This window comes from Myiozetetes cayanensis, unplaced genomic scaffold (assembly GCF_022539395.1).
Source record: "Myiozetetes cayanensis isolate MyiCay16 unplaced genomic scaffold, myiCay2020 scf1, whole genome shotgun sequence".
Classification (NCBI taxonomy): domain Eukaryota; kingdom Metazoa; phylum Chordata; class Aves; order Passeriformes; family Tyrannidae; genus Myiozetetes; species Myiozetetes cayanensis.
Window position 1 is genome coordinate 48777448 of NW_026086604.1, and position 26477 is coordinate 48803924.

At 37.0% G+C, this 26477-nt stretch overlaps 1 protein-coding gene across 2 annotated transcripts; it reads right to left on the minus strand.

Annotated features, from left to right (window-relative positions):
* Positions 1-2518: 2518 nt before the first annotated feature.
* On the minus strand, positions 2519-26164 carry AKAIN1 (A-kinase anchor inhibitor 1). Of its 2 annotated transcripts, none has more exons than XM_050320579.1 (2): positions 25980-26164; positions 2519-6029 (listed from the first exon to the last, which is right to left on the minus strand). In XM_050320579.1, the coding sequence occupies exons 1-2, from the start codon at positions 25996-25998 to the stop codon at positions 5842-5844; spliced, it is 207 nt and encodes a 68-aa protein (XP_050176536.1). In that variant the 5' UTR covers positions 25999-26164; the 3' UTR covers positions 2519-5841. The 2 variants fall into 2 exon arrangements, with proteins under 2 accessions (XP_050176536.1, XP_050176527.1); XM_050320570.1 differs by lacking the exon at positions 25980-26164 and adding an exon at positions 25381-25474.
* Positions 26165-26477: the final 313 nt, after the last annotated feature.

Here is a 26477-nt window from a genome sequence, read left to right on the forward strand (position 1 = left end):
ATACATGAAAATAAAGAAACACAAGGTCAAGAGAAGAGCCACAAAAGCATCACTGAGAGTGTAATTTTCCCAACCAGTGCAGCTCTGTCACTCCCTGCAGGTTTCAGTGACCTAAATAGAGGGGGACGACAAGACTCCTTGTTCCTGCTTATAGATTTAGCAAGTCTAATGCTCAGTAAAACAAAGGGGTTGTAGAAAAGTATCTATAATTCCAGGAAATATGATGGGAGGAAATATAAGATCTGATAAAAAGTTTTACTTAAGGTTACTGGGCTGCACACCTATAAACTTCTTCAGCTAGTGGAGAACCAAGATGCTCAGCAATGTAGATATTAGACCTGAAAGTCTCCTGTTCTACTATAGTGGGTAAAATACAAATCAGGTATGTGGTCAGCAGAAGTCAGCTAGAGCCAAAAACTGTGACAAGTCAGGACAAACTGTGTCCCAGGAGCAGGTTTTGTCCTGGAAGGAAATACTAAAGATCGCTGCTTTATGGGTAATCCCTTAGTAAGAGATAGCAGGGAAACACTGGCTAACAGAGTTGTCCTCCTTGGAAATAAATACTTCTGTGGGAAAGGGTCAATATCCCACCAATGAGGTAAAGAAGATTTATTATATTCACTCTCCCTGTTAGGAAGCAGATGGCTTTCATATTTCATCTTGTAGCTGAGGATTTTTAGAATGAGCTGTTTCATGGGAAAGAAATGAGGGGGAACAGCATTAGTAGGAGCTATGTTTACTAAGCAAATACAGGGCAAGGGCATCTACTACAGCAGCTGGAGACAGGGTATAAACCTTCTGGGATGCATGTGCACAGAGAAGAGCAGCTATTTGCTCCACAGGGCAGGAGCAAATACATCACCGTGTCAAAAGACACAATTCAAACTTTTCCATAGACACAAGAAGGTAGCACTTAAGTCTTCAGAACAATACCGTAGTGCTCATTTTCCACCTCATATAACAAAGCAAGCAATTACAGTCTTCACTAGCTGGTATTTCTAAATGGGGCTCAACTCTCAAAGCATTCGCGGAATATTTTCCTTAAAGCTACCAGGAGTGCCTTACTGTAACACTTTAGAGTCAGCTCAGTTCAGCTTTGAATAGCTGGGTTCAGTTTCCATCTTTCATAAGAGTTAATTTTCTCTCTTTCTGTACAAGTTGTACATTGAGCTACTGTCACGGTGTGTGTCAATGATTCACGATGATTTGCCCACATGGCCTTGGGCCTCCCGCTAGAGGAAACTTAGGGAAAAGAAACCTCACAAAATCCCCACCACAGCTAGAGCCCTCCACTCCCCAACAAACTTCCTTGCCTTTAGAACATCATTTGTTGTTGTTACTCACCTTTAGTAAACAGAAAGACAAAAGCCACACCACAATGTAACGTGTAACACCAGAGGGGTTCTAATCAAACCCACATGAAACATGAACTATTGTTGTTTTAGTGTTGAAACTAGCAAGCTCATATAACAAAATCCAAGCAGCAAGTCACTGGAGGAAAAGTTATTAGAAAAGAAAAGCTGCTTATGTTAATTAAACAAAAAAAAATCTGCTTGGCAGACAAGAACAGCTTAGAAGCAAATAGATTTAAAATATGTATCTATTTCTTGGTGTTCCGTGGAGCACTCAAACACCAGTATGCTAGTATGTGGGCTCATGCATTCAGTCTTAAGGATTAAAGAAATTGCTGGGCAAGTTGACTAAATCCAGAGAAGACACAGTGGTCTTTAAAAACGAAATCCCATGTGTGTCCCCCAGGTTTTGTGAATGAAGCTCTGGAAGTAGAGAATAGAGACCTTATTTCTACTTCTTTTGACACAGCAGGATACACACAAATTAAAAACTATTAGGCCTCAGAGACCCCCTTTGTTCTGGAAAACCCAAAATAGCGAAGAAGATTCTGCCAGAGCTAATCATGAGGCACCAAAAGCCTATGATGAGAAACCCCATCCATTAGAAACCAGGCTCCATCAGTACTGCTACTCACTCCTTCTTGAGTATCAGGTGACGAAGATATTTATCAACAACTTGAGTTTTCCTCCTCACTCCCACAACTCTTTTAACAACTTGATCCCTGTGTTGCAGAAACCCATTGAGAGAAATTAGGTTATGTCAAGAACCAGGTTTTCATTAATTTAATTTCTTTTCAGACCTGAGTGGATAACCAAGAGACTTAGGGTGAATTCCACATCCTTTCAAGTATTTATTCTTTCTCTTATCTTTTCCCCTACTCGAAATTAAACTTCTTTTAGAAAAGCCTTCAGTAATGGCACATTAATCCCTGCATTTGACATTAGCACCCATTTAAAGAACAACTGCATCATATTTCATGATAGTTACATTGAGAATAGTTACATAGCAATTTTATATACTTACCAATGTAGACAGACTACATTCTGAGACATTTAAAAAATATCACCAAAAACCAAAATAATCAGACACAACATGAGTAGAGACAGTAAGATTTTTAGTGTTTGTTTACTATTGAATAAATATTCAAGAATTTTCAACTCTTAAATATCATGACAAAATGCTTTTATTTTTCTGAAATGATAAAATTAATATGGCTGTTTCCAAGTCACAGTTGTTGGTTTTATTTATTTTAGAGCAGGGATTTCCAGTGTAACCACACAGAACCAAAAAACTTGAAGTACAGTGGCATTTAGAAATCTCTTACAACCTGCTGTGGCCACGTGAATTTCCATTTAAGCATTGCTGCTTGATTAACCTTACAAAGAACAGCACAAGTAAGGTAATAAAATTGTGATAATCAAACCAAATGAAAACATAGCAAACGTAGTGCAGAATAGCCGTGGAAACACAATTCTTCTGTTATTTTGGAGTTGTGGTAAATACAATTTCACATAGTTGTACAACCTTCTACTTACGACTATAAGTGCTAAAATTTGGTGAGTTTGTTTTAAATACCTATAGATACCATTTTGATTGTCTCGTACTTTTAAGATATGAATTATCGTGCTGAATAATGCATTCATTACTGCAAATCTTATGAGTACAGTTTGCCTCATGAGATTGTCTAGTGAATCTGAAAATTGCTTCCCCTCTTCTGACAGGAAAAACTAAAGACATGTAAGGTACTAAGAGTTTCTTTAGGAGTTCTATTTTATTTGTAGAAAGACCTACATCGCATCTGTAATAATTTCTAAAGTCCTTATTTTCTCCAGAAAATATAATCTGTCAGTGAAGATAATACCAAAAAATACCCGCTTTCATCATGTAGTAAGCATATAATGAAGCAAGGGTGAAGTTTACTTTTGTGCAGTTTTCTCACACGTGGTACAAACCTCAGGTGCATATTCTGGGTGCAAGTGGTGTTCAGAACATTGGTTGTCAGTAGGAAATACTAAATGTGTCCTGTAACTTAGGGGTGTATTACTCTAGATCGGAGACACATCATTTGGCTCTCAGGGAAAACTACATTATTTAAGCTGCAGTATTTGTTTGTCCTCAATAGGAGACCATAGAAAACTTCCTCAAGGCTTTGCTAGGCTTCCTACCATTTTTAGTTTTCCAAGATGTTGGACTTCTGATGGCATTGGCATTCTGGCAGTGGTGGACATGACTGTTAAATGGTTGAGTAATAGTGTGTCTAAAAGGACTAGGACAGTAAAGGGATATTGTATAACAGTATAGTGGGAGGAGTGGGAACAGGAGTGGAATAGGGTGATATAAAGTAGTATCAAAAGCCTGGACTCATTGGCTTTTGAAATGATTCTTTCTCTAAAATGATTAAGTAAAGAAAAGTTTACATACAAACAAGTTTTAAAATTACATGAAGATTATTAACATAATTACCAGGAATACAAAAAAAACCCCAAACACAAACACATTTCAAATTTACAGTGACAAAAAACATTAAAGGAGTAGCATAATTTCAAAGAAATTGATACGTTTGATATCTCTCCTTCCTGCAGCATTGTAGGTGAGTCCATCGTACACACCATTTTGCACCACAGAGTCTCTCCAAAAGGTTTGCCCTCTCTCACCACTGGACTTGCCCGCTTGTCAGACTCAGTATTGAACCTTTACTCATGATCAGTTTTCTTAGGCTCTCAGAAAGCAAAGATGCAAAGAGTGCTTAGAAAAGAGTTACCTCCCAACCAAAGGTGAACAGATGAAAAAGCTAATGGTAAAAAAATTACTGTTAAAACAAACACACACATACCTCAAGACCCAACCACTTTCACATTTCAAAATTTGCTTGGCTAAAAACATTCACCCAGTGTCTATAGAACTGAACCACCTGTGGTACTTGTAATCCAAGTCAGTTTTCATTATTAGGTGATTTGAAACAACTTTAATCATATTGAAATCTTTTAATTTTTAAGTGAAAGAAGATTCAGCTAAATTATTATCTTGTATGAGATGGTGCTGTTAAATTAAAAAAAAAAAAAAAAAGAAAAAGAGAGAAACCAGGCAAATTAAAAAACTTAATACTACAGTATGTGGTTATTTATGGCTAAGCCTCTGGCCATGATGAATCCAAAATTGTTTAACACAAGCAACAGGACACAGTAAGTAATAGCCAATTGCTTAACCCACAGTCTCTTTGAGAATCACATAGCTGACTAGAAAAGCAGTTCACAGTTTTGCAGAGCATCTGCTTCTCTATATTTCTCGGTGTATTACTACAGGAATTCAGCGAAGTAGAGCTACAAGCCATTTCTAGAATTAAATATACAGTTATTAATTTCAGATGTGTAATAGCGCAATCATCATTACAGAAAGGGAGCATAAAAGGGAAGGGGACATGTATTTAATTTGTATTTTCCGAAACATTGTGGATTGCTTCAGCTATATAGAGCACTTAAAAGGATAAGCTCTGTATTACCAGCTTAATGCAGTGCTATTTAAGGTGAATCTATGTTACAATTCCAAATATGTAAAGTCACTTTATGCACAGCAGGTGAGAAATATCTACCATGACAGAATTCAGACACAGTATATTTTCATCCTTCAAGATATTAATAAATTCAACCCCTTTTTTTTAAGACACTCCAGTCTTGTAAATAGAGCCCCAGCAAAGCTGCAAAACTGAAGAATATGTTGGCAAACTCCTTATCATTGCATCAGTTTCTTTTCTTTCAGTATCAAGAAAATTAAAAGGACTAGTTGAGGCACAAGTGATTTTTATGCAGAAGTATAGAAGTGTTTCAAATAAGTAGACTAAAACTTCAGTACTTATTTTAACTTCTTTAAAAAAAGACAGAGATCATAGGTGTATGATCACAGTAATAGATCACAGTTACTGCAGTCTTACTGGATTGCGCTTTTTTTTGTCCAAGATGAAAAAAGAAATTGGTTCACAGAACTTACCAAATCCACTTTATACTGCCATTTCACATAGCTCATGTCTAATCAAAGCAAAGTACAGACCCATGCTTCAAGGGAGTCTGAAATCATTCTGCTATACTCGACAGTAAACTATTTCTTCGGTGAAGACAACTTCAGTGAACCCAGTCACTCAAAGAAGAGTCCACCCAGCTGAAATGACATAATTGTTGCACGCAGAACTTAACATGAAAGTGAACTGACAACAAGCTTTTGAGAATAAGTTCATACCGTAAGAGTTTGTGCTTGAAACTACTTTTATAACTATGGTTATTGTTTCTGTTAATAGGCACTGCATAAATATGAAGTTATTCATCTAATGCACTTAATATTTCTCAGCTGAGGACTATTGCAGTTTTACCCTATGTCTAGGTATGATAATACTTTGGTTTGCTTTACAACAGTAGCATTGCACTAGCAATACAGCTGATACTAAAGAGAAGGCTGAAAACTGCAGACTGAAGGACTGAAAAAACCCAATCTGCTCCTTTACTTCCTTTCATGTTTCTTGGTTAGTTTTCCTCTTTCGAGCTGGAGGCTTGTACTGTTTGTTCGATTCTCCTTTTGCTGGCTCTCCTGGGAAACTTGCTGCAGTGCTCGGAGGATAGCAGTCTGCACAATCTGCTTGCTGGCGTTCTGCAGCTTAACTTCATCTTGCTCCGTCCCTGGCTTCTCACCTGCCAGAGCCAAACAAGAAAGAAAAGGAAGTAAGAACTTGGGACTACTCTGCAAAAAACATGAAGGAGAGAAAAAGAGAAGGGTAAAAAACCCCAATAAAACAACCAAACCACAGAGTGCTTGGGGATAGTTTATTACATGAGAAACATGCCAATACAGAAGATGAATTAGGGTGGAAAGTTCCTCTCTGTGCTCAGTGCTGCAGGACTAAAGGGAGAGACTGAGTCATACAGCTCAGTTATCCACTTCCCAGCTCTTGGGACAGCTGTGACTTCACAGCTGAAACAAGCACAGATACATTTTACGGTAAGACAGGAATGGAGGGTTTTCTCATCCATCTGTGAATCACATCCCTTTTGACTTGAGCTGTGTTTCTGGACAGGGAATTGGACTTCATTTTGCAAGCCTGACATGTACTTCACCATCATACAGAAAAAAAATCTGTTTCATTAACATATCTGTTTACTATTATTTCAGATTAAAAGCCCTCATCCATCAAATTCCAACTCACTTCAACATACAAAATTTTGTTAAGTGCAGTTTATTAATCCTTAGTTAGGTTTTCAAAAATATCTGCACATTAAAAAAGGCTCAGATTGCTATACATAAAACAGAAAACACTTTCTATAGCAATCTGACAAATACATATTTCTTATGTGAAACCTCCTTGTTCTGCCAGAAAGTTTAATCTGGAGAACAAAAAAGTAATATAGTGTGACTACTGACATGGTAATGAAGAAGAGTAGTTTATGTTAAGAGGTTTGTCTTTGAAAGTATTCTGATTCCTAACACAAATGACAATTCAGACAATAAAAAATGCTCCATAACGTTCAAAGTTATCTTGATTAAGAAAAACTATATTCTGAATAAAAGTGATTTACACCTATTGGCAATTAGGAACTCAGTTGCCAATTGAAATGCTTAGGCTGGGTGCTTATTTACATCAGTAGATTTCATTTTAAAGACACTGATCTCAGTTCTTTCTTACATGACCGATATGCTCAAGTATTTAATTTAATAGTATTTGTATATTACTGTCTTTTTTAATGACGGGTATTAAGAACTATGTCCTGAGAGAAATCAAACAAAGTGAATTAAAGGTCAGTTGCTTTTATGAGAGATCCATATCTGGAATTATGATAAATTCCCAATGTTCTTTCAGGATAAAAAGATAGAAACAGAATAAATATAGAAACAAATGGAGAATCACTTGTTTCCTTAAGGAATACAGTATTAAGACATGATATGCTTGAGGTCCTGCACCTGGGTCAAGGCAATGCGTGATATCAATGTAGACTGAATGAACTGGTGAATTTATTACGAGCAGCTTTCTGGAGAAGGACTTTGAGATAGCAGTAGACAAAATAGTGGAAATGAGATGGCCATGTCTGCTTGCAGCCCAGAAAGCCAGTTGTATGGTGGTCTATATAAAAGAAGTGTGGTCATCAGGGCAAGGGAGGTGATTCTACCCCTCTACTCTGCTCCCATGAGATTCTAGAGTACTGTGTTAAGGTCTGGGGTCCTCAGTACTGTAAAGACATGAACCTGTTGGAACATGCCCAGAGGAGGGCCATGAAGATGATCAGAGGGCTTAGATGACTCTCCTCTGAAGGCAAGCTGTGAAAGCTGGAGTTGTTCAGCCTGGAGAAGACCAGACTCCAGAGAGACCTTATTATGGCCTTTCAATAAATAAAAGGGACTTATAAGAAAACCGGAGATTTTTTACCAGGGCAGGTACAAAGCCTGAAAGGACAAGGAGCAATGGTTTTAAACTAAGAAGGTAAATTTATATTGGATATAAAGAAGAAATTTTTTATGATAAGGATGATGAGACACTGGGAACAAGCTTCCCAAAACAGGTGTGGATGCCTCATTCCTGAAAACATTCAAGATTTGGTTGGACAGGGCTTTAAGCAACCTCATGTAATGAAAGATGTCCCTGTCCATGGCAGAAGGACTAGATGATCTTTGAAGATGATCTTTGAAGCTTCTTTCTAACCCAAACTGTTCTCTCAGCCCAAAACAACCAGCTGCAAAACAATCAAAGTTTAATCTATGAGAAAGGACTAATTCCTTATCTCTCATCTTTCTCTGAAAGGACTTAAAACCAAATACTTATTTTTATCATGTTCACTTTATACATGTTGTATAATACAAATACAAAATACAAATGTTGCTTAATTCTATTAAAACTGAATAATTTTTTAAAAAATCCTTTGTGATGACAAAGTTTGTCTAAAATTAAGAGGTTAAAAAATGTGAAAACTTAGAAAATATGCTTTAAACTGGAAAAGCTGACTGAAAGGAATCACTTGAATTCTTGGTACAATCAGCTTTCCTGATTCAGTTTTTCCCACTCCTCAGCACTTGAAACAATGTTTTTTGGGATAAAATTCAATGTTACTTAACAGTAAAGTATAGATACTTCTTTATTACTCAAATATGAACTCACTTCTTATTACACAATTGTAAGGTGATAGAAATGAATGTCTTCTTGCAGAGTTGATCAGTCAACTCAGCTGATGTTCAGAAGATAATATATTAACAAAAGCATAGATAAACATGAAATTCTAAATACAGATGACTATGTTGTAATGGTCTATGAAATTATATGAAATGTGAAAAATTTACCAACCCCTAAAGCCATAAACCCCCAGAATTTATCACTGAAAACATACTGTCATTAAGTACATTGCTATTGAAAATTACTCAGTTTTCTTTCTTTAGGGATGATTTGGTCCTTGCCATTTAATCTACAAAATTTGAATTTTAAATGTTTTTACATGGGGAAAGTCATCCATAAGAATACCTGGCTGAAAAAAGGATATTTTTCCAGTGAATTTCTATCTGAGCTTTTCAGTTGTTTATTTTGGAGTAAAACCCATCCAAAAGCACTACTCAGATAAGTGAGATGTAGATTTCATCTGCTCATCTTTAGATTAGCAACTCTTTAGACGATTCTTTTATTTGCTAAGATAACCAAGAACAGAGAATCCAAAACACCTGGACTACTTCTGCCCTACCTCTGAGGGCTCAGATATGCACAGAAAGGAAATAAGGCAGTCCAAACAAACTTAGTTTGTATTTGTGTAACTTTTAGATAACAACAGTTAATTGGCTTTAGACGTGGAGAGAGCCAGAGGTGTTGAAGTGGAGGTAATGTGACCAATGAGACCAGCTTATGCTGACCATCTAAATTAGAAAGCAAGTGGAAATAATAGCTATTTTTAAGGGGGATATCTGACACTGTGTAGAGGTCCAAAACAATTATGTGCAGGAGCTGTACTGCCAACAAGAATCCAGACATGTTAAGCAGTCAAACCCAAACATCCAGCTCCCCTGTGCATGGTATTAATTACAGCTGGCCCATCTGGACATGATCCTGGGAAAATGGTTCTATATTACCCTACTTGAGTAGGAGTTGGACAAGATGACCTCCAGAGGTCCCTTCCAAACATGAATCTTCTGCTCTCCTGTGACTCAAGCTGGTTAGGCTGCCATAAACCCCAGTTTTTCTCTTGAAATGCTCTTGAAGAGCATTCCCACTACATTCCCTTCTTCCAATTACTCATTTCAAGGAAACCACTTGGCTAGCTGTTTCTGAGAAGCTCATTTATTTAATGATATGCTGGACCTACTCTGAGGAAGAAAAAAAGAATTGACTAAGGAAAGCAGAGATGACTCACGCAAGAATCCCAGAGAGGCTGAGCTGGAACATATCTACCTTCACCTTGCTGAAATACAGACTGCTGTGGACGTCAAAGCAGAAATTTGACTGCCTATAAAATTAATCAGGCATTTTGAGAACTGTGCCTTTTCAATCTGGTGAAACAGAGACATCACTCCTGCTGTCCAAGTATTTGGTGTTTTGGTAATCAAAATAACAGTTACTGGGGTGATAACACACAATTAATTTTTATCTAAGTTTTTTTAAGATTTGAAGAATAACTAGTTCAGCTAAAATTCCATGACAAATAGATCACTTGAAGTAACTGCTGGGGAAAATTTGAAGGATATCAGAAGCAGCATTCTGTCTACTAGTTATCCTTGTCTAAAGACTACTTTTTTTCTCTTGATGTCAGAAAATCTTTTCTATTTACTCTCTATCTCCAGATGCTCACCTGACACACAGGAACCCAGCACCTCAATTCTGTAAATAGAGAACTGAAATATCCAGGATAAGCCATGTTAAATGCAAAGCAGCAATTTATCATTAACACATGAAAAAGTCTCTTTAGCATGTTTTTATTACCTTATCTTTCACTTGGTAAATTTTAAGCCAACTAACACAGAAGATGAAAATTAACTCTCAATCTCCGGTCTAGTTCTGCAATCTAAAGTATAGTTTAAGAGATCCAAAAAACCCTCAAAATCTTGGACTGGATACAGGAATCAGCCACATATTCCACTTCCAGCTAAAACTAGTACCATAGATCAGTGGCTTGAAATTCCTTTAGCTTGCTTGAGGATGTTCCCCAAGAAGGAAAACATGTTAGCAGTTTGGAAAAAGAATAAAAGTATTTGAAGTAAATTCCAAGTATTCATTTCAATTAATAGAACTAATATTAGTTTAAGTCCAAAAACATCTTGTGTGGGAGACTTTACATCCTCTGTGATGTTTCTAGACTATGGAATACCCAGAGAAAGGTATACATGGAAAAAAATAGCTAGAGGGAAAAAAACATTTGGTAGAACTTCACTGTGGTTGCACACAAGCCTTTTCTCATTTATACAGTTCACTTTCTTCAAAGCATCCCGAGTCATTTCCTTTCCAGCCTGCAAAATAGTCTCCTACACTTTCTGTTGATGTCCCCCGTGTTTTTTCCCTTTCAGCTTGCTACAAATTTATTACACCTTATAAACACTCCTACTAAGTAACACTCAACAACGGGTAATTTGTTTGAATCAGCATCTAAGTTGTCTACTGTAGCTTTTCATGGGATTGTTTGGAATATTATCATGAAACCAAACTACCATAGGTATGACCTTGCAAAGATGCAAGTCCATCTCATATCCACTAATGTTGGCAATAAACTGTGGGGTGCACAATAGGTGCAACATTTCTGACATGCAAAGAGAGCAGGAGCTAAATGGTGAATGAGCTGTGGTAGGAAGAAACCTTCCACTCTTGGAGAACATGGAATAGAAATAATTTATCCCATACTTTCTGAGAAGACATTAGTTATGCATGAGCATGCATGACCATGAATGCACCTCCAGTCTCAGGAAACTTCTACTGTCCTCAATTATCCCTTTTGCTTCTTCTCCCGTATAAGGTTACTACTTTCCAAGGAGAAAAATAATGCCTTTAATTTTAATTCATCTTTCCTCAAAACTTGGGACATTTATGCAGCTCATCATGTCTTCCTGCAGGTTACATCTCCTTCTGTCTTGAGGAACAACACAAACACTGTATTTGAAGAGAGCAGCTTAGCTTATATGACAGGTTCCATGAACCTCAAGGGCCATGCATCAGAGGTCAGAAGTTTATGTTCTGCTTCACAGGAATAACAAAGGCAGTTTAATTCCAGCAAATGAATACCACAAATGTCAGTCTTCTGGAAATGAGAATTTTTTGTTTGTGTAAACAGCTTTGAGCTTAACCATATCTAAAACTAAGAATAAAAATCACATTCTTCTAAGCAAACTCCTGATCAATTTAGAACTCAGAAGCTCCCCAAATGTTTTCCCCCATTAGCTACAATTTGTATTTACGCAGAAATCTTGAAGCTGAAGTACCCAAGAAGTAAATCTTTTTTCTTCATTTTTACATGAGATGATGCAGGTATAGCCCTTAACCAGAAAATTTACTATTACTTTTATCAATATATTGCATTGGATTGCAGTACTTACCATTATACTATTTTCCACAGCACTGCAACATCAGAATTCTTTTTTCCATTATTAATAAAAATGATTAATAATTTAACACAAACGCTGATCTCTGGAAAATCCATTTCAATTCTATTGAAAATTACTACTGTAATTTTTATAATCCAACTGACAGTACTGAAGAAATTTTTAAAGTAAATGACAGTATACATAAGCAAGACCATGATGATTAAAATTCATCAAAAGGTCCAGTGTGGATGAATGGGATCTGTATTTATGGAAAAAAGGTGCATGTTATTACCTAAATTGTTTTTATAAGCTATACATATTTAAAAACTTTCAGAACTAGGCAAGTTTACAGTAACATAATATACATGTGTATATTGCAATAATTAACAGTAACATTCTTTGCATCAGTATTGATATTCTACAAGAAACCAAGTTAATTTCTTTTACTTCCCTGTGGCATTAGGCAATAACATATCTCCATCTTGTCGGCCACAACATAGAAGTTCCAGGTGAGCCTCTTCTAGTGAATATTTGGTAAGATCTGAATTGAAATGGTTAAAAAAATCTCCTTTATTTTGCTTTAGAGGTTGGTGCTAGGACTTCAGCACAAAACGCCTAATTTGAAGAAGAGATATGAAGTACGAGGCTACACAGCATCCATAATCAGGAAATGTTGATGAGTCAGTTTAATTATATCCAGAATGAACACGGCAATCAGCCAGGGCTGAAGGCTTTCCAACACATGTGCACAAACCAACTTTATGCATGAGAGTCATTAAGCTGTTTACAGGATTAGAGACCCAATTTGTCTCAATGTCAGTAATGATGCCAGTTCAGAGACCTCATGAAATGATCCTACAAGGAAGTTGTAAATTTAATATTAAAAAAAAAAGAAAAAAAAAAAAGCATTTTTAACTGCATTAGAGTTAATTCTGTCCAGTTCCATTTCTCATGCTCTAAAATGAAGCCTAGTGAGGTCCTGACTAATAGTTGTCAGATACTGGAAAGCATTACTCAGTTACTGCAATTCCTTGAGGAAGAAGGGGAGACACTGAACGTATCAGAACAGCTAATAGTATTTAATGTAGGATCACTGAGTTTTTCCAATACCCTAACCTGCCCTGTGCAAGGGATTGTAACATTCATTTTGACTAGAAAAGTCATGGTTCAGTTCAGTTTTATTTTCTGCCCTAACTTCACTCCCCAGTTCCTGCTGCGCAACAAGTATGGAAGAGGAACTTCCCCCAAGAAGGGGGCCAGCACAGACTACTTTATTCTTCAAAATAAAATATAAGAGCAGAAATACAGATAAACTGTCACAAAGGACATAATCATATCTCCAGAGTAATACTTTACTGTATCTTTTTATCGAGACATCAAGTATATTTCAACTGAGTTTCCGTAATTTTTTTCCCTCCTGAATTTTTCAATTTCTTAAAAGAGGAGAATGTCAGGAAGTTTCTTTGGTTTGCTTGCTATATGAAAATTATCTTTTTGGAGACTCCAGCAATTTATTTCTTAATATTTCAAATATGCTAGCCAAAATGAAGCTTCTAAAGTTGTGTTGTTTTTTTTTTTAGAGATTGAGATCTACAGACACATTATCTATTCCTAAGCATTTTTTCAACATATTTTAGTAAGACTGCTTGCCATAAATTAAAAATATTAACTAAAACCAGATTAAACACTTCAATCTATATATTTTCTTCACACACAGCACTGTGTCCTTTCAGCTTTGAGACTGAGTGTAGTTCAAAGGGTTAGTCACTGACAACTCTGCCACACCCAAACCCATAAATGTGATACTTAGATTTTGATCCCAGAAGGAAAATTTCTGATTCCAATTCTGTAAACTTACAATAATTTATCAGGGTTTTTAACTCCTAGGCTAGACTTCAGTGTATCAAAAATAAGATACTTCCTAAAGAGCATCTAGGGCCAGCTACCTCAAAGTATGTAAAAAAAATTATATTCTCTTCATCTGTAAAATTTTCCTATTTCTTTAGGGAATACATTTCAAATATTGAAATAAGAAGCCTCTCTATATCACAACCTGTGATTCTTCCATGGAGGGAGAGGTCCAATGGCACAGATAGAGGTGACCTATAACATAGAATCATAGAATAGTTTGGGTCAGAAGTGACGCTAAAGATCATCTAGTTCCAAACTCCCGGCCATGGGGCATCCACAACTTATCTGGACAGCCTCTTCCAGTGCCTCTCCATCCTCACAGAGAAGAATTTCTTCATAATGTCTAATCTAAGTCTCCCCTCCTTCAGTTTAAAGTTGTTTCTCCTTGTTTTATCACTATCTGCCCACTCTCCCTTTTTTTTATAAGTTCCCTTTATGGACTGAAAAGCTTCACAAATTCTTCTCCAGGCTGAACAACACAAACTCTATCAGCCTGTCTTCATGGGAGAGGTGTTTTAGCCTTCTGATCATCTTTGTTGCCCTTCTCTGAACCTGCTGTAATAGGTGCATGCCCTTCTTTTGCTGAGGACTCCAGCACTGGATGCAGCACGCCAGGTGGGCTCTCACCAGAGCAGACAGGGAGAATCCCCTCTCTTGACCAGTTGGGCACATTTCTTTTGATGCAGCTCAGGATATGGTTGGCTTTCTGGGCTGCAAGCACACAATGCTGGTTCATGTCCAGCCTCTCATCCACCAGCACCACCAAGTCCTCCTCAGACTGTCGCAGTTCTTCTCCCAGTCCCTGCTCATGTCTGGTATTGCCCTGACCTGCAGGTGCAGGACCTTCCATTTGGACTTGCTGAACTTCATGAGGTTCTTCTGGGTCTACCTGTCAAGTTTGCCCAGATCCCTCTGGATGGCATTCCATCCTTCAGTTGTGCCAACTGCACTGCTCAGCTTCGTGTCATCTCTAAACCTGCTGAGGGTGCAATCAATCCCACTGTCTGTGTCACTGATGAAGATACAGAAGAGCACCAGTCCCAAGACAGAGCCCTGAGGAACACTACTCATTATCTAACTCTCTTTACCTCCTATTTTCTACTGCTCAGATGCTCAGAAATTCCTACACAAAGAAAGAAAACATTACAAACATTTATGTAGGTCTTCTGAATCTGTACCAAAAAGTTCATTGGTGGACCTGCATAAGCCCCCACTTAGCTTTTGTGTTAGAAGACTTTTGTATCCAACACTGCATAGCTTAAGTATAAGGAAAGTTTTCAATGGAGGCATATTCCACTACTAAAAGTTTATTTTGCTAGCTGTTGTATTCATATTTCTGCAGTCTTTTGTGGGTTTTGGTCTTAAAGATGTATGTACAGATTAATTAAAATTTGCTATGTCTGAATCTGATTTTTTTAAAGAAGAAAATAGTGAAGAGGTTATGTAACCTGTCGAAAGCCTTCAAACCAGTGAAAACAATCTGCTATGTTTTAGATGTGTTTCAATTAATACCAGATTACTCAGAATAAGAAATTGTTTAGCTAAACTTCAGCTGATACAGAGCCCTTCTCTAGCTTTAAAAACAAACAAACAAACAAACAAACTCCAACCCACAACAAAAGCCCCAGGAAAAAACCCTAAATTTGCAACTTTCCTGCTTATTTTGGAATTTGAGTGGAGTACCAAAGCTGTTAACATGGCTATTAGCAACTGAGGCTGAGATTTTTTATATATAAATATATATATATAAATATATATATATATGTATACACACAAAGTCAAGAGAGAAAGTGAATCAAAGATTATATAAACCTAAAAGACACCTTGAAAGAGTAAAACCTTTCATTTATTCTTTTTTTTTCATGGTTGTAATCTTAACAGAATCTGTCTTTACAACAGGCTCTTTTCCACTCTTGTAACTAATTCTCTGTCTTCCCAGAGAAGTATTTTCTGCTCTATTAAGGAACTATTACTTCAAGATAAAATGCAATGTCAATCTGAGAGTATTTAATAGAAGTGGTAATGGACATGCAACCCCTTTATAGTGATAAATTGAGAATAGATTCTTTGCCCAAAGACAGAAAATACAGTGCCATTGTATCAGATATGCATACTACAAAATTAAGCAAATGCAAGTAATTCACAGGAGATTATATTTGCCTTACCATTAGAGGAACAGCTGAGTAGTCATGGCTCAATTTACTTCTTCAGGTAGAAAATTTCAAACTTTCTTGAGGAAGGAAGACAGTTATCTTCTGATAACACTACTACAGGCATTTACAGGAGCAGACAACAGCAGCACAGAGCTCACCTGACTTGACTTCCCTGGCAAGGCATTCTAAAGGAACCTGAAACATTTTATGACTATTCAGGTCAGCCTTTAATTGCTGCTGACATCAGTAAAGACTCTTCTCCAATTGACATCCACTGAAATTCTGTAGGATCTTTCAAAGTTATTATGTAAAGAACACAATACAAATGGGTAACTAGTAGTCAGTAAATTTCAGAAAGCCTACGAAGAAACTATAAATACATTGCTTGTAAATAATTTTTGCTTAACCTAGTATTTGTAAACATAATACAATGGATTGTGTCCTTCATAAAATGTTTAATAGAAAAGATTGAAGGTATAGGAATAAATCTACCTTTCACTGTGTTTTACAGTAAGTGCATTTATTTTCATTATCATGATAAAGCTTATAAGACTAGAATCTTATTATTTATGTCTATTACAAGAGAACAATTCATCTAGAAGAATAACAACTTGGAGGGATAAACTTGAGAGGTCAGTGTTACTCATTCCTTTTCTACATTGACTGTTTGACTTTCCTGCTCAGTAAACAGTGCCAATAAGGGTGTTAATAATGACTGTATCACTTAATACTACCATCCCCCAACTATTAACAACTCCTTCAATATAGGCCACTACACTGCCACTGTGACCAGAATTCTTCTCACTGCTAACCTGAAGAGGATTCAGCCCAGTGATATGGAAGTGAAAGATGCCAGCCTCACTTGTATAAGCCTTCAGTTGTTGAGAATAATTTTAAAAAGTACATTCTGTGCCAGTTTTTAACACTATATTGATTCATACTTTAAAGAAAGATTGCACCTAGAGCTGTTGACTATTTTTTAAGCTTGATAATTTCATCTCATTTCAGAATATCTATGAAGAAACTTTCACTTCACTAATGAGACCTGCTAGTGGAGTTTCACAGCAGGGGAAAGATCGATGTGTCATTGGGGAGAGGGCACCACAAGTAACAATTTTTCCTCAGCAAAAAAGAATAGGAAATTTCCTCCTATATGATTTCTTCCTACAGGTGGCAAACACTTCAAACTACTGTTAAGAGCTCTTAGCTGTAAATGAATTCAAATACTTTCGGGCAGTAACTGGTCCTACCCTCACTACAAGCCATCACAAATTCTGGACAGGAAAAACATATGAGACTGCCTGAGGTCCTGCAAATTGTCTTGTCTGTAGCTTCTGAATTGTGTCTTTGTGAGCAGTAAGCTAATTTTGTGAATTGGACTTTGTCAGCAGTAAGCTAATGAGTAAGAATCCCACATATAAATACTCTTCCATCTTATATTAGGGATGTTTTTTGTGGGTGCTACAGAAATCAGAGCATTAGCAGAATGTAGCACAGCAGTTAATGGGGACAAGGACCTTGAAAAAACTCATTATTAGTAGAAATTTTTACATTCATCAATATGTCCCTCAGTACCGTCTTGATCTGGGCATTTTGGACAGGGATCTCCATAGTACCTGTAGCTCTATAATCAAAAGAAGAAAAAGTCTATCAAGAAATTTTGTGTCTTCACTTTCCACAGCACAACAGGTTGCTGCTATCCCGGCTTTTCCATCAGAGGAGATAAGGACTATTGAGAACAGTAAGCACATCTGTTTCAGTGTGCAGCTGCTCTGTCTTCAATTGCAGTTTAATGAGATTCCTAAAACATTTGGTACAGGATGCGCTTCTGATCTTGTGTCATTACGCAAGTCTGCTATACTGCTCCTAGCTTAAAAATGTTAAGAACAGCTGTGCTGCTGAAAAGCTAGTTGAAAAGCTACTGGTGTTGCTGTTGCGTGAAAAAGGCGCTGAGCATTCAATATTCTGACTTCTCTAATGCCTATCTTTAAACTTTGTGTTCACACTTTTTTTCTTTTTTACATAAAAATATTGATACGAAAATTAGTTCTATCTCATCCTCCTTCTTTGTGCATTGCAGGATCATAAGGAAAGCATGTGAGTTTCAAGCTATTGAGAAAATGCCAGGTAAAAGAAATTCTTCAAATTACACTGATAAATAACAAGATTCACCTAAAAGTTGAAATCCCACAATTCAAAGCAGGTACAAGCTTAAAGGAAGGGAGCATTCTGAACTGAAATAAGCTGTCAGTGTTAATGTTCCAATCTTTCTTGAAGTATTCAGATCAAAACGGACTTGTTTCCAGGATATATTAAAACCCCGAACCTATTCAACCAAATACAGCCTTGTACTGGATGAAATAGTGATGAGACTTTATAATTTGGTGATTTTTTTATGGTTTTACAGAGTAAGAGAAGAGTAAAATTCTCAAAATAGACTAAAATAATCACTGAAATTATACTCCATTGAGAGTTGCTTAGAAAACCCATTAGGTAGCTCAGATATCCTTAACAGTCTAACTTTATTGCCAAGTTAATTTTAAAAATGCAGGCCATGGCTGTGCTATATCAGAACACACACATAAGGGTAGAGGCCTAAGATATAAGTGTTTGAGTGACTTGTTCAAAATGGCATCAGAAAAAACCATTGGAGCACGAAAAACACCTTTGTACTGTGCTTGTTCAGGCAAATGGGAAGTAAAGAGTATTATTTTTATCTTTGCACTGAAAAAAAAATGTTAGGGTTGATAATAAGCATGGAATATGCCCAAGATAATTTTTGGAAGAGTAACTGCAAGTTTGCAAATTAGTTTGATTAGTAACATTTAAAATTATTGTTAAATCTGATAAATGCCGATATTGCAAGTGATCACACCTTTGTAAACTAATTATGTGCTATCAGAAGAAAGCTTGCTGCATTGTGTAATTTTTGCTAATGCTTTAAAACAAATAAATGTTTTAATACCTCTTCATTTTCTACCTCACAAGGACAGATATTTAATCTTTGGAATTATTTAGCGTTATCAATATTTTATAGGCTAATTTGGCCTTGATTTTTTTAAAAATTCTGGAATACACTATCCTCTAATGAAAATCTAAGAAAAATCTCCTAAGAAAACCTGCCAGTTCAACAGTGATGACTTCTCTTTGCTTTTGATCCAATCCAAACCCTTGAAATTTCATGCTTCTCTACTGCAGTCCCATGCATAATTCCATCCTTATATCTAATGACAAGTAACAGATTTTTGTCTACTTCTCAGGCTGCCTAAAGCACTTCAATTCAGGAAGAGTAAAGAAATTAAACCTTGCAATATGTAGCTTGTGCACATTTCCATCACATGGGTCATACCCCATTGCAAGGGCAGTACAACATGTGAATCCTCCAGGAAAAAAAAAAAAAAAAAGGAATGCCCAAACATCTCAGAGTTTGGACTGCATTTCCTATACATCAGCATATCATTAGTCAACCAGCAGAACACTGTGTAATGAAACCCTGCTCAGATTAAACCAAGTAAGGAAAAATGTACTTTTTTTTTTTAATTTCTTTTTCTGGAACAGACTCAGACTCAGTATTAATTCTAAGTGGGAATGAAGAAAGATCAATATGAAGAATACCTTTTTACATACCTGCAAATAGCAGTAAACTATCTAAAATGAGCCAGAAAGTCTGATTTTGAACATGGAATACTGGCCTTTTTGTAATAACTTTGATCTGTCTAGCTCAGTAATATCCAGGCTTTAGGGGGGATTGTTTGTTTGTTTATTTTGAGGTACTCACTGTCTTTTTTTTTTAACACAGTAGTTATAAGATTTCAGAAGTCGAAGATTAACAGTAAAAGTATCTATTCAGTAAATAGTGACCTTCACCTTTTTAAAAGTATTTAAACCTGGTAAGTCTCCTCTTGGTTGTTGTTTTGTTTTCTTCTTTCCACCTCCATCCTGGAAGTATATTTATCATTCTGACCCTGTTTATAGTTTGATAAATCTTCTGCTTCCTCTCCCCTTACACCCCAAAAAATAAATGGACTTTTGCTTCCTCTCCCCTCACATCCCAACAAATAAATGGAACAGAAAATGAAGTCGTTCATCACAGTGAGATAAAATCAGAAAGTTGACTCAAGAAATGAAACTCAGTTTCTAAGTAAATTTACAGTATTCTTACACTACATGGCCTTAAGAACTGTGAAGATGCTAAAGATGTATAAACCTCTGGGTTTTTTGGTTTGGTGGTTTTTGTTGTTGTTGTTGTTGTTTTGTTTTGTTTGTTTGTTTTGTTTTAATAGTATCTGGAGAAGAGATAATGCTAGGTCAGGGTTGATTTGCAGGGAAAAAAAAAGGTAATTAAAAAAATCGGAATCTACTCAGGCTTGCTCTGTCTGAATATAAGAGATTGCTTTATCATCTCTTTTACAAACTCATACTGAAGTTGCCCTATGTATTTTATGGCAACATTTGCAAGAAAACCATGGGCTTTCCTTTGAGTAAAAGCAAACTGAAGAAGAATGACTATACAAAACCAATTTGGAGAGATTCTTTTTTGGTCCATGGATTAGAATTGTGAAAATAATAATTCATGCAGTTATTAAAGAGATTTGGGGTTTGTTCTCTGCCAGTCTTCAGGAAAAAAAAAATGGAGGGGGGGAAAGCACATTTCCATTATTTTAGAGGTAATGTCTTCCTGCAGTATTCTGGTCCCACAGTGCATTTCAAGAACTAGGTACAGTTAACGGTGACAGTCTGACAGATAAAAGGAGTTCAGAAAAGAGCCACTAATACTGAAAGGTGTATTACAAAAAGCAGTGGCTGGTTCTATTAATATAAATAACCTGGTCCCAGTTTCAGAACATGATGTAAGTGAACGTATCAAATTAGAGACAGCAACTGGGCAGTTAAAGAGACAAAATTAACTTCAGATTGTTGAAAAAATATAGTGTGTTTTGATTTTCAAGAAATTAGACTCTATTGAGCTAACAAGGTTAATCCCAAGATAATTTTTTTTAATGAAGGTATAAAGCTTTTGGACTCTTACCCCTTCACAGACTGGATATAGAACTTCAAAGAAGACAAAACTTCTGTTAGCTTTGCAAAACAAAGGTATTAATAGTTATTCATTGTCAAGTTGCAGCTTCTACCTTCCCTTTTCTATTGACCCACTATTTTACTGACAGTTATACATCTTTAAACAAGTTATTTTCAAGTCATTTCACTACACATTTATATACTGGAGCTACCAGGCCTTTCACTCCTTTCTGAAAAATGAACTGCCTAATTCAAAGCAGAATGTATGACATCCAATGCAGATTCTCTGTAGTTTCCCTTCTTCTATGGGTTAGCTGATATATACCATGCAGCAGAGATTCTGCACCCTTGTAGAGTGAGGTCTCACAGCAGACATGAACTCCTTCTGAAATCTTCAATTTTGTTCCAGTAAAAATGGGACTGAACAAACTTTCTGTTCTCTTCAAATATTTTTTGGGGGGGACAGGGAGGAATTGAAATTTGTAAAATATCTCCATGAGTCTCACAGATTGTCTCATCTGCACTCACTACTGTGGATGCCGAGGGGGACTCATCTCCAGTCAGTTTAAGGCCATGTCCCCCTTCCTGACCCTTTTGTACAGTCTGACAAGCTGTCCTCTGCACACTTTGTACAGGAGGCTCCTCTCCCTGACAGGAACCACAGGGGTGACCCTCACAACCTCCGGCTCCACAGCCAAGCACATCCTAAGCTAAGCCGCCTTCTTTGAACCTACCTGCCTCTGCCTGCTGGCAGCTGTGGACTCACCCTCCACCCTCCTCCCCGCATCAGTTCTCCGGCACGGCCGGGCCCTTCCCGCTGGGCTCCCCGGCTGGGCTCGGGAAGCGGCTGCCCTTACCTGGAGCGAACACCATGGTGCCGCCCGGGCGGCGCGGCTCAGCACCTCGGACAGCTCCCGGCCCCGCGGGGGGTTCGGCACCTCGGACAGCGCCCGTCCCCGCCGGGCTCAGCACCACGGACAGCGCCCGGCCCCGCACGGCGGCGGAGGCGGCTGCGGGCCGCGGTCCCTCCCTCCACAATGCGGCGGGGCGGGGAGGGGGCCGGGGCGCCCGCACGGACACACACACACACAGTCACAGTCACACACGGTCACACAGCCTCCCAGAGAACCATCACTGCCACAACTCGTCGCCCTGCAGCGGCAGCACAGGGGGAAGGGCAAAGAGGAGAAAGGCAACGGAGATGTGCCCGGCAGGGAGCCCGGCTAATTGCTCCCAATTACCTCGCGGCAACAGCCCCGCTGCCTGACATTTTGGGGTGCCTCGCTCTCAACCACGAGCTAACAGACCTGGCGACGGGCTACAGAGACACTGCACTTTGCCACAGTATTTTAGTTTCCAAAGGTTCAAATGCTGAGGAATTTACACTCTGATTTCACAGGCCCGTTAACCCAGCTGCACCCAAGTGCAGTACTTTAAGAGGGAACGCGGGTGTTTTGGCATATAAAATATGACATCAAGGCCGAACAGTAAAGAAAGTAATGAAAAAGTAATAAAATACAGAAGATGATGGCAAACAGCAGGAGAAGGCAATTTAAAATTTTCTACCAACTTTTAATGTTTCACATTTAATTTGTTTTTGTTTGTAAAACCCATGCTTAGATTTCCCAGGGATCCTGAACTTCTATAGAAGTAAGATGCACTACAGCCAAATGGGACACAATTTAGAAAAAGTAACTCTCCTGTTTAAGCCTTCCCTTCAAGAGGAAATTTGAGAAACATCAATTACTACTGCAAATTAGAGAAAGTAGATTTGAAAAAAATTTTAGCATTAATGATTATATGTAAATGTTTCCAATATGGAATATATTTTCCAACCACACTTTCATAACCTACAGGTCATTTCATAGCCCACAAGCTTATTTCATTCTTTTTCACAGTCAAGCATTTTACACACAGAGAATTATCCAATTAAACCTGGACAGGTTTAAGTCTCAAAATAAGGCCTTATTCTTAAAATACAGATACAGAAAAGCACTGGCCTGCCTAAATAATATTGCATATATACTCAGCAAGAACTCAAGAAAGGCATCACTGTCAAAGTCAAATTAATTATCTGATGACTTTTTTTTTTTTTTTTTAAGTGTATAACATAATTTCTCCTTGGAAATGCCTTCCAGATTTACCTTCACTTACCATTTCTAGTATCAGATTTCTGGATATTCCCTTAATTCCCCTTAGCAATTTCAGCTTCTTTATTACCACTTGTTTCTCTCTCCTGTCCTATATTTCAGGGACTTAATTTCACTCGTCTCAGAGCACAACCGAATTAACAAATACAAACATACCTCTAGTTGCTCAGAAATGGTGTTCCCTCTAGGATTCATTACTTCAAAATTCTCCAATCTAACCTTTTTTCATCTATCATTATTCTTATCCACCTTAAGTGTGGGAACTAACAGGGTACCTAAGAACTCAATTAGAACAATTTCTAGTACAAGTATCCCACAGGAAATACAGATGAAACTGCAGTCAGCATTACTCAGCATTCTTAAGAGAAAGGTGAAGGATATCCTGTAATCTTTAGAAAATCAGAACTGATATACACTTCAGAAAGACTGTAAGAAAATCCACACTGGTATTTTTATGATGTATTAGTTATGTGGCCCCTAATGCTTGATTTGTGGATCTCCATTGTTCAATGGAGAATACAGTTCATTAACGATAATGTTCAACACACATCTTTCTTTAACTGCTTTCTGTGTTTACCCTAACAAATAGCTCAAACTAGGCACAATTTATTTTAGAGTTTTCCGTTTTCTTGCTCAAATTAAAGGCTGATTGTTTTCTGACACAGAAAAATATGTTATCAAGAAGCTTTTGGGGCTTCTTTTTGACACATAATTAATTCTGAATTTCAGATTAGGTCATAAATTCAAATGAACACAAAACCTCTAGAATAACTGGAATAACAGGACAGAGCTCTATAGTGAACTGTCACCTCAAAAAATGTGCAGTTTATGCAGTAAAGCCACAAAACCAAAGACTGAACTAATAGTTGTTTTTCATTCAACTTCAGATCAGTGGAAAATATCATCAAGTATTTCCAGTAATAAAAAAACCAAACCTTGAGAATGAAGCACAGTGGTAAAAATGAGGTTATATCATTAAAATACATTTAAAGATGTACCATCAACTTGTATGAAATAGAAAACACAAAAGCACTTACAAAAAACCTGTGTATATTTTAATCACTAATTGTACAGTCCCTCTGTAGCATTTAGATTCTTACTGTTTGAGTGAGGAATTACTAATTTCTGTATAACATCAGGACAATTAAAAATTCTTTAGTATGTATCTTCACAAACTTTTCGAAGAAGTCTTGACTTACTTATTGAGTACTTTTTAAATGAAATTTAATGCTTTTATTAAAAGTTAGCCAACATTTTTAGACAGTTATAAAAATCAAGTTGACTGATGTCACTTTAAATCATCCGTTGCTATTCATAATTCCGTGGTTTAACATATGAATTAAATCATTTATTCTAATGGAACTGAAAACAATTATTTGGTCACATTGAATCAGAACATTAGTAAACATGTATTAAGGAAGTATTTTTACTGGATATTCAAAATTTCAATGTTTTGTTACCAAATACACACAGCTAATATTTTTCAGGTAATATTTTAAACTCTTTTCCAAAAGAATCATTCAGAAGTAGTCACCTAAATATGAGAACATTTTATAATAAAATGTTCTTTAAAGTGATTAAGTTTCATATGTCAACATCAGATGCTAGTATTGTATTTTGTAAAAAGCTTTCTTCCCAACTTTGAGAATTAATTATCTGTCATATTGGTTCTTTTTTGGGGGTTTATTTTGGTTTTTGTTTTGTTTTGGTTGGTTTGTTTGTTTGTTTGTTGTGTTTTGATTTTTGGTTGGGTGTTTTATTTGTGTTTGTTTTTTTTTGTTTTGCTTTAATTTCCTTCCACATCTAAACTTTAATAGTCAAATCTAGCTTTTTGTAAGGGAAGATTAATACAATTAGGAAATTTCTTGAACAACTTGATGCCTTTTGCTAAACTGACTACTATCATAATGGTCTTCAAAAAATAATTACAGTCACTGACTGCCTTACAGTTAAGCTTAACAATAAAAATCATTACTAGCCCAGGTGCAATACATTACATCTGAAAATTCAAGGAAACTCTTCAGAGGAAATTGTGACTGTCAGCATGAAATATCAAAATATTAGATGAATATTTTAAGTGTCAAATGCAATTGGTATAGTAGGGGTCATATACCATTCATGGTCCTAGATTTAGACATCTAACTTCTAACACCTCTCTGATTAACATACTTCTAGCAGAAAGATGTAGTGAATAAACAGAGAAGGTAGAAAAGAAAAAGAAAAATGGCCACAAGTGCCAATCTCCTGAAAAAATAATTAAATGAAAAGCCACTTACTTTTCTGTGAGTGCTCCAGAAGAATAATGATGCACAGATTTCCAGCAGCTAAAGACATGACACCTTGAAAGCCAGAAGCAAGAACATGCAACATTTCTCAAGACAGGAAAAAGTGAATACCATTGAAGATAAATGTGGACACCACAGTTGCAATTCATCAGTCTATTCATCTTTCTTAATTAATCTGATAAACTGCACAGCAGTCCAGGGCTGAGACTTACAAACAAATTTTAGACAGTCTAGGAGAAACAGCTGTACAGTTTTGGGGTGGGTTTTGGGTTTTTGTTTGTTTGTTTGTTTTGTTTATTGCAGGGTTTTTTTAAGTAGCACAAAGATGAGTCCACAACAGGACTTCCACCGTCTGTAAGTAGATCCCTAAAACCCCACTTCCATCTCGCTGGTTTTCTCACCACCCTCACATCCAAATACCTCACACCCATGAATGGTTATCTTCCAACAGTCCCATAAGTTAATTGGCATCTTTCTCTTTTAGACAGAAGTTAAAATTAGAGAAGCTGAACCTAAAGCAAAAGCTAATCAACAAGAAACAAGGACCTAGATAAATTCAGAAGGTTTAAATAAAAGATTGACTGACTCACCTAAAACATCACTGCACATACAACTGTGCCGTGGAATCAAAGTAATTGTTGCTCCCACCTGCCACTCCTCTGCAAGTTGCCAGTCCCCTCACTGAGACAGATGAATGAACCAGTCCAAAATTCAGAGGCTTTCCATGGCACAGGAATTCTTTTATACAGCAAGGAATTCAGTCCAGTCAAGTCCTTGGCTAACAACTCTGGATCTAGCAGAAGCACTGTGAAACATAGGCAGAGACTTTAAAGAACCTCACACACAATTACTGTCTCCTGACATGGACCAGGCCATACTATTCTGCACCACACTGAAGACGCATAGGATGGGTTGGGAGTCTGCCACAAATGAAACTCTCACCTTCAAACCTTTTCTTTTCCTACCAGCACAACATTTCATACACTAAAAATGAGTATTTTTTGCACGTGTCTTTCTCCCTTCTATAAAAAGTGTTTTAAGACTCCAATCATGCCACAGCTTATTGTTGTGTGTAACTTGTCACAAGT